At 43.9% G+C, this 9309-nt stretch overlaps 1 protein-coding gene across 1 annotated transcript in view; it reads right to left on the minus strand.

Annotated features, from left to right (window-relative positions):
• Positions 1-7113, minus strand: part of frem2a (FRAS1 related extracellular matrix 2a) — a 68968-nt gene extending 61855 nt beyond the window's left edge. The window contains exon 1 of the mRNA XM_014409899.3: positions 1965-7113. Coding sequence (XP_014265385.3) covers positions 1965-6948 — 4984 coding nt within the window. The 5' untranslated portion in view covers positions 6949-7113. The remainder of the gene's footprint in view (positions 1-1964) is intronic.
• Positions 7114-9309: the final 2196 nt, after the last annotated feature.

Raw genomic sequence — 9309 nt, forward strand, 5'->3', positions numbered from 1 at the left:
CTCAAATCCAAAAGAGCTCAAGCTAAAGCAACAGAATACATTTAAACCCAGAAACGGCCAACTCGGTGTTTCATCAGCGCTGAAAACCAGGTGACAGTGGATCTTTTTTAATGACAGACAAGGCAAGAATGTTAAAACCAGGAGTTTCAGCAGGCACACAGACACACCTGTTTTTCCAACTTTTCTGAATTACAGGGCTCTGCCTACATTTCTTTTTCCCACCAGTCTCTGCAAACACCCATTACAGTACAGAAAAATCATCAAGACTGTGAAAGGGCTTTGCCCCTTCAAACCACCTCCTTTAATAATAGATGTCAGAGGAAGGAGGTTCATAAAAGTATAAACCCCCGACTCCTGCCTGGGACGAAGCTTAAGTCTGCTTCTCTTGTGCCGAACATGAAAGGTGACAAAAAATATACCTTTCATGTGATGCAAAGACTTTGTTCGCTTCCAGATTGCTGCTCATGTTTTTCAGATTATTGAGTGTCGAATCTAATCGAACGGGAGGTGCAGCCTGAGAAGGATCCTCTCTGTGGCACATACTTGAACCTGAGGGCCTTACAAATACAAAGTCAACACTGTGAACTAGGGGCACATTGTTCATTAAATATTTAAAAAGAAAGCCTCACGGGATGTGCCCTGGAAATAGGATGAGTAAATAAAGAGCGAGGGATTGTCTCTTTCACCTGACTGATTCTTCTGACGAGCCTGTTTGCTCTCTCTCTCTCTCTCTCTCTCACTCAATCTCTCACACCCCTTCCCTCATTCGTTATTTCTCTCATGTCACCCACACATCCCCCACCCCTCCTCTTCTCTTGCCTCTTTTGCACTCTCCTCCACTTTACTTGCTCTCTCTTGCCCCTCTACTGCCCTTTGTTTCTCATCCCCACTGCACTCTTGTCTCATCTATGCCCTTTATTTTTTTCCAACGACTGCAATCCTCACAGTGGTTGTCAGAAGTGTCCATCTCCTGCAGGCTCAAGTGCTGCTTTTTTTTTTGGCACTGTGTTCTCACACCACGTATGAGCTTAAGCCAAGCTGTGTCATAAGCAGGTGGATTTCCTTACTTGTTGCTCTAATTGCCTCAGCGTGATATGAAATACGGCATTGATTGCATCGCTTTGAACCTCAATCAACGGCATTGTTGTCTTGAATCCCCGCCTGTAATATCAGTCACCGAATGTGCACAAATGCAAAAGAAATGTGTTCAAACATTTAAAGCGGCACAGTGTGCTCTGCGTGTTGGTGTAAAAATGCATTTTGGTGAGAGCTCTCTGCGTTTCAACAAATTCTTTCAAATTGACTTGACCCTGGTCAAACTATCAGAATGTGCTGCAACTCAAATGCCATCCTGTCACTCGAAGCTCCGCGCTGACCTTTTCACACGATCCCCCTACTTCTGTCCTGCTTCATTTAACAGACCACTGTAGAGAACATCAGATGTGAACATTTCCCCAGAGATGCAGAAATAATAAATTATTCATCCCTAACTGTCTACAAGACATTTGTGCGAAACATCAGCCTCTAACTTTGCTCTGCTAATTATGATTTGATGAGCAAGGCACATCTAAATCAGGCGCACAAATTAACTATTGAAATTCCCAGGCCTGTACTTGTCACACGTTTGAATAATTATTACTCCATAAATTAAAGTCTTTGGTGGGCTGGAAAAATTAATCAAAACTTACACATTTGCAAGGAATTTTGATGTCTAACACTTTGCTTCTCAGGACCATCTTGTATTTAAACATATATGATTACATTTTCAAGGACAGGCATGCAGAGGTAATTTTTCTTGCAAAAAATAATAACTGATAGACTTTTCTCATAGAGTGGAATGAGCATTCTGGTTATTAGATCTGACTGATTACTAAACAAAATCAGTGCTGTTTGATTATTTCCTCCACATTCAATATTCATGCTGACACATTATAGAGCTGGTAGGTGTTTTGTTCAAAGCTTACCTTGACTGAAGGTGTTGATGGAGTTGTTGCCGTGCCCGAGATGAATGATGTAACCATGTTTTGGCTGGGTGGTGATGTGGAACAGCAGCGAGGCCGGACTGCTGTCTCTGTCCTCTGCCTTCAGCGCCTTGGAGCTGATGGGGAACCCCAAGTGACCCGTGGCCAAAATCTTCAAAGTGGGCGCACCTTTGTTTACAACAATTTGGGGGATGCCATTGTCGACTCCCACGATAGTAATCTTGAGAGTTTGAGGGCGCCTAGTCTCAAAAACAGTGTCGGGGAAAACATAAAAGTCAGTGTGTGTGCCATCGGTGACAGTAAAGGAGAGCGAGTCCTCTGATGATTCAGTTCCGTCGTGCTTGTAGCTGATGAGGTTTTCATTGAGGTCTTGTTTTGTGAAGCTGCTGATAGGTGTGGACTCGTTGTAGCGCAATTTGCCATGAACAGGAAGCTGGATGATCGTAAATTTGATCAGCTTCTCGGCTGTATCCTGGTCTTCAGCCGTGAGCTCAAAAGGTGTTATCAGCTTAAGCTGCCCTTCTGTGACAACTAGATCATTTACAGTCACAACAGGTTTTTTGTTATCGACGTCCACAATCGAGATTCTGAATGTTCTGAAAACGGGATTGTAGCCATCAGTGACTTCAAACTCAAAACTGTCCATTTTCACCTCATCGTCTGAGGTATGAATGTAGTAAATCTTACTGCCAGCCAGTTGGAGCTGGGTAAAAGACACAATGGGAATCCCAGGAGTGTCTGTGCACTCTAAGTGGCCTCTAACAGGGGCCCTTGTGACAGTGAAAGCCAAGTTCTCATCAGGACTGTTGAGGTCAGTGGTACTTAGGAGATCAGTGGTCAGAGTCACCCTGCCACCTTCTCTCAGAGAAACACCTTTACTGACCACATCAGGGAAGACCATGTCAATGCTGTCCACTGTGATGTAGAAATAACGATCAATTAGTGGGTTTAACCCGTCAGTGACATCAAATTTGACCATGTCTCGAACGCCCTCCTGTCCACTGTGCGTGTAAACTACGAGCCCTGCATCAATTTCAACTTGCGTGAAATTCATGCCCAGCGTGATGTTTTCCAGAGACCCCGATGGGGTTTTTCTCTGCAGCAGACCCTGACCAGGCCCAAACCGGATAATATATGTAAGTGTACTGTCATCTGAATCTAAATCTGTCGCTTTGAGCACTTTGTTGCTGATTTCTTTGGTCTCCCCAATTTCCACCTCTAGACCATTATTAATGAGCATTCTGGGGGTTTCATCATCAACAGCGATGATCATAACCATGGCTGTTTTTTGAGCCAAGTACTTCCCATCAGTCAGAATGACATCAAAGCTGTCCTCGATTGTCTCTGAGTCATCGTGCTCATAAATAATACTTGACGCCTCTCTAATCTGCTCTAAAGTGAAATTAGTCACCAAAATGGGGCCTGTGGCTAGCTGGTTTAAAATTGCACCATGTTTGGGAGGTTTGGAAATCATAAACACCAGCTCCTCAGATGGGATATCGGCATCAGCTCCATTCAGAATTTGTGAGTCGATGGCGATGTTCATCCCCTCCATCAAAACTATCTCTCTCAAGTAAATCTCAGGTTTTTCATCATTCGCTGGGATGATAACAATTGGGAAGAAATGGTTCTCTGAGAAATTTATACCATCAGAGCACCTAAATATGAATCTATCATCTACTGGCTCGACTCCCTTGTGAATGCTCTGCACGTAGTAGATATTTCCCTCCCCGATGTCTCTGATGGTAAAAGCACTGATAGCTGTTCCTGACCTGGACTTCTCTGAGCCTGGAACGGGGGATATATTCTCCACATAGCCGGCAGTGGGCTGCACAATGATAGTGCAAAGGATATCATCAGTTGGAGTGTCGTTATCATCAGCGTTCAAGTGCTGAGGGCCAATGGCATATTTTTCTCCTTCAATGACACTGAACTGAATACCAACTCTGACCTCAGGGGCTTGACTGTCAACAGGAAGGATGGTGACCTGAACATGGACTCCGGTGACCTTATTGCCACCTACTGCCCAATCATCAGACATGTCACTAAGAGTCAAATTGAAGCCATCCTGTTGAGAGGTGAGACCTATCTCACCACCAGTGTGTGCATAGACAACTGCACCGTTAATTATGTCAGCCTGAGTAAACTTTGTGGTTGGGACTCCTTTAACTAATATTTCACCCATAAGGGGAGGATCTTCCACAATAAAAGTCAGCCGAAGGTCATCTGTGTCATCATCATGACCTTGAATCACATTAGTTGTTATTTCTGTGGCTCCATTTTCCAGCACCTCCATATGAGACCCGATTGTTCCTGCAGGCAAGCTGATGTTTGGAGATTCATCATCGACAGGCTTTACATTAACTTTGACCGTCACGGTCACAATATGAATTCCATCACTGACATCCAGCTGAAATTCATCGTTTACTGTCTCTTCTCCACTTTGAATATACAATAACTTTCCCTCTGAGATATCCTCAAGTCTAAAAACTCCCTTTTTTTCCAGGTCAATGAATGCAACCTGGATCTGACCATGCTTAGGAGGCTGACTCAGAGTAAAGGTTATTTGCTCACTCTCAGTGTCGGGGTCTGTAGCATCTAGTTCAGCGATTGTGATGATATGTATGCCCCGTTCAAGCACAGTAAAGCCGGTGTTTGTGATCTGAGGAGGTTTGTTGTTAACAGACTGGAGATAGATGGTGAAAGCCCCTTCTACACTGTTTCCAGCTGTGTCTTCAACAGTATAACGAAACTGCACAACGTGGGCTGTGATTCCAAGCTCAACATCTGGGGGCTCGTAGGAGACCTTATGGTGGTTAATTTGAGCTTGTGTGAACTCTGTTACTTCAGTGGCGGAGTGGTCTGTCAGAACCAAAGAACCGAACACAACAGGGTTATTTTCATCTGTATCTGTGGGGGGCTGGATGACTGTATACTTGAGGTCACGGTCCTCAGAGTCCAAATCAGTATAGTGCAGAACTTCTTTGCTAAAGTGAGTAGGTTTGTACTCCTGAACAATCATTTGCAGGGTGGTGCCAGGGACCAGCTCGGGGGGTACGTCATCGACAGGTAAAACTCGGATTATAAACACACTCTCTTCTGACAAATTAGGGGGGTCGTTGTCATCCTGGACTGTGAATGCAAACTGATCCGTGATTGCATCTGTGTTGTGAGGGCCTGTGTGCTTGTAAAACAACCTCCCATCAGTGATATCTTTCTGAAGCCACTCTGTCACCTCTTTCTCATATACTTCATCCTCAGCATTAAATTTCCAAGAGGAAGGGTCCTCAGGGGCGTCTGACTGCCTTAGGAGCAGCGTGCCAATAGAAGAAAAAGGAGGCACAATGATGAATTTAATAGTTGAGTCCTCAGAATCAATATCAGCAGCGCTGAGCATGAGGGGAGATATGGGCATCATTTGATTTTTGAACAGCACCAAACCGGTGTTGGCATTTATAATCGGTGGCTCGTCATCAGTGGGAACAATTGTAATGGGAAAGAGAAATTCAACTTCATTTTGCCCATCTGTCATTTTGAAGACAATGTTGTCGCTGTATGTGTCAGTCCCGTCGTGCTGGTACACAACAACTCCTGTTGCGAGGTCTGCGGGTGTGAAGAATTTCCTGTGAGAGCCCAGCACTGTGAGGTCCCCGTGGCGCAGCCCATCCACCACTGTGACTCTGACAGAGTCGAGGTTGTCCTCATCACTGATCTCCAAGTTGTGAGCGCTGAAGAGAGGCCGAGACTGCCCCTCATACAGCAGCTGACCTGTGTTGCGTGTCACGACAGGGGCCAGAGTGTTCATGGGCTTTACAACAATCATAAAAGCAAATGGGTCCGAGATGGCCCCGTCTGTGTCCACCACCTCAAATTCAAGCTGGAAAATCCTCTCAGTGTCTGAATCCAGGGAGGGGGGCTTATAAGCTATTTTAAGATCGCGCAAGTCTCTCTGGTAGAAGGAGGTGATGGGGAGGTTTCTGTCATCAGTGCTGACTATATAGCCTTCCTCATAAGATAAGGGGGAAGTAATATTGAAAATAAGCTTGTCTGGGTCTGACTCGGCATCTTCAGCGGCAAGCATATCAGGGGTGAGGGCGGTCATGACAAACTGGCTGACCTCCATCATCATCATGGACACAAAGCTGGGTTTGGGGGGAGTGTTCTCCTCTCCCCCTTTGATGCGAATCATAAGATGAAAATACTCCTGTTTCACTAGGTTGCCTTCCTTATCCTGCAGCTCCACAACCATGGGGACATAATCCCTGTTGGGGGATTTGCGCTGAAAAGTGTGCTCATAGCGGATATCAGCTCGCGTGAATTCATCACAGTCCATCATTGCAGAAAGTTTACCGCCATGGATGAGTTTCCCGTATCTAGGCAGCGAGTTGCTGCCGCTGCTGCTGGACTGGGATGTCACCTCGCATTTGTGAGATTCTCTGTCATAAGTGAACTCTAAAATCCTCTTATCAATAGGGTTACTGATCCCTTTGAGGTTATCAACAGTCAGAGGCATGTTTTTGGTGATTAACTCGAGCTGCGTGAACATTACTTCAACCTCCATCATAAACGGAATAATGACCGTTTCGGTTTGCGCGTCATACCTGAGCTGCATCCTCACTCTGTCTTTAGCCGGACTTCTCGATCCGTGGTGGGAGTAAGTCACATCATTTGGACCAAAATCGCAGGGAAACTTTTTGGGAGACAGATGACCCGGTCTCTGCGAGAGTGGATCATTATCGAGCACGTTGATGCTGCACCGGTCGCCGGGCTGTGTCTGAATGACCAAATCATTGATTGGATCGATAAAAACCGACCTCCCGAAAGGCACGCGTATTCCGTTGTTGGCCACCAAGATAGCGTCCTCAGACAGTTCTGATCTCAGTGCATAAAATAATCCAGAGCTGTCGGACTGCGCGAAGACAATACCTGTTATGGAAAAACACAGGAGAAGTCCACAGGACAACATGTTCACCAGTTATGTGAGCTCTGCCAAGGTGCTGCTGTAACAAAGAAAATGTTTTTCCAAAATGTCTGTTTTACTTAACAAAATTAAAAAATCCCAAAACAATAGGGAGTCAGCGGGGTGCCCACGCAGTGACTCCCGTACATCTATCCGTGCGGACCCTCGACATACTCCGAGAGAATAGCGCTCAGGAGTTTTAACTTCAGCCGCTTGGGAGCCCAGCGTAAAGCGCCACCGCCCATCTCTGCACATATTGGAGGATTTTGAAGGCTTGTTAGCTCAGCCCTATCGCTAATGGGCAGTACGGCTGACAGTCACGGAGAGGTGGAGACTGGAAGATAAACTGAAGTAGACGGATTGATTATAGCTTAATTACCAAGCGTGTCCTCTTGGTAGAACTACTCCCCCCGAACGATCATAATGGAAAGACGAGTTTAAATAAAATCCTCTTTTTAAGCACTCTGCCTAACACAGATAATATTATCATGTAATCTTTGGACATGCAGACACTGATGAAATTAAGAGAAACGGCAAGTTTATAATTGTTTATTTTCCACGGTGTGCCAGAAAAGGTCATTTCAACTCCACCAACGTTGTCATTCTTCTGGTTTTTAACTTGAGAAAGCTGTAAAAGTACGCATCATACGAGCATGTAAAATTATAGTCCTTAAACTAGTTATCTTACTAAGTGAACATTTGCTGGGACATATGCAGGCTACAGATAATTTATGTGTTCCTATACGGCAACCTATTTTTCTTTTATAAGAAATTACAGACAACCCCTTAATTCCATTGATCACTGTTGTATGCCATCTGCCCCCAATATTAATAATACATTTTAAGATTTGAGCTGTATCCCCTACTTAATGGGATATCTCCATTAGTCATTTGGTAGCTGGGCGTATTAATCCCCTGTTGTGTTTCCCCTCACTTGCTCTGCAGCAACTCCTCGCTTTCTGCAAAAAGTTAAAGTACGAAGAAGGTGAGGACGAATTTTTTTGCCCATTTCTTATTCATGTATGCCTTCATCCATTTATTTATTTAGCTTTATATTTTGAAGGGAATACGCAGCTCAGTGTGGACCTCAGAAAGATGACGACCTTCCCTTAAGCAAGAAAAAGCAACAATAAAACCCCACCCACTGCCCATTGATTAGAACGAATGACCCTGTCCTTGTCAGTCCAGAATAGACCGTAATACGATAAACAAAATTCCAACTATAAGCAGGAGCGCGGGGACGTGAAATACGCGTTCAGCTGCCGTGGCATGGAGCAAGAAATATTGCAATTGTTGCTTAGAACTGGAGGGAATCTAGTGCTAGACCTTGGCGAACCTGTGAGGGGGGGTTGTTTGAAAATCTGTCAAGGCTAATTCATGAGAGAATACACCCACTTCCCCCAGTTGCTTAGCAGACTGTTTTTATGTGATCAGATTTCTAAGATTTTAACATTTATGCATTTATTTTATTGATTTTCTTTTTTTGGAACGATATTTGACGTCGCACTGGCAAATGTCCTGGTCAACGAAAAAATATATGTTTGACATTAATAAAAGATGAGCATGCCAGGAGTTCTGTTTTGGCACGAACGAGTACACTTAACGAAAAACAAGGTCAGCGAACAAGGGGACAATCTTCATCAGCCCCATTCATAATTTATCTAATGTCACTATGAGGCAAGATCTCACAGTTGCTGTAAACCAGTTGAAGTTTTTGTGAATGTTCTGATACTGGTTATAAGTTTTGAACATGAATATTTAAAAAGTTCCACACTTGCAAATCTGACAGCTCTGATCCGTAGAAGAACTGCTTGTGACTGCATTTTGTTCTCGACTCTACCCAGGTTGAAGATGCCAGGTGATTAGAGGGTTTCTTCTGCTTTGTTTCATTCAAAGTACAAGGCACCTCCAGCTTTTCCAGCTGTCACACTCGCTGCATGCTCAAAAACACTCATCTTGTGACTTCACACGTGCATGTTAGATTCACCGCTATGGAAACTGAAATTGTACTGAATATTAAAACCCGATACTTCCGAGACACAAACTGTGACAAAGATTAAAGTGAATGCAAAGATCTTAATTAGGGAGGCAAAATAATAAGCAATAGAAAAAAAAAATACACCTGGAAATTTAAGGTAATGAAAAACAACAAGAAAAAGTCCAACAATGATGGGACAGAGTTTATATCTACAGGGAGTGCAGAATTATTAGGAAAGTTGTATTTTTGAGGAATAATTTTATTATTGAACAACAACCATGTTCTCAATGAACCCAAAAAACTCATTAATATCAAAGCTGAATGTTTTTGGAAGTAGTTTTTAGTTTGTTTTTAGTTTTAGCTATTTTAGGGGGATATCTGTGTGTGCA

This window comes from Maylandia zebra, linkage group LG10 (assembly GCF_041146795.1).
Source record: "Maylandia zebra isolate NMK-2024a linkage group LG10, Mzebra_GT3a, whole genome shotgun sequence".
Classification (NCBI taxonomy): Eukaryota; Metazoa; Chordata; class Actinopteri; order Cichliformes; family Cichlidae; genus Maylandia; species Maylandia zebra.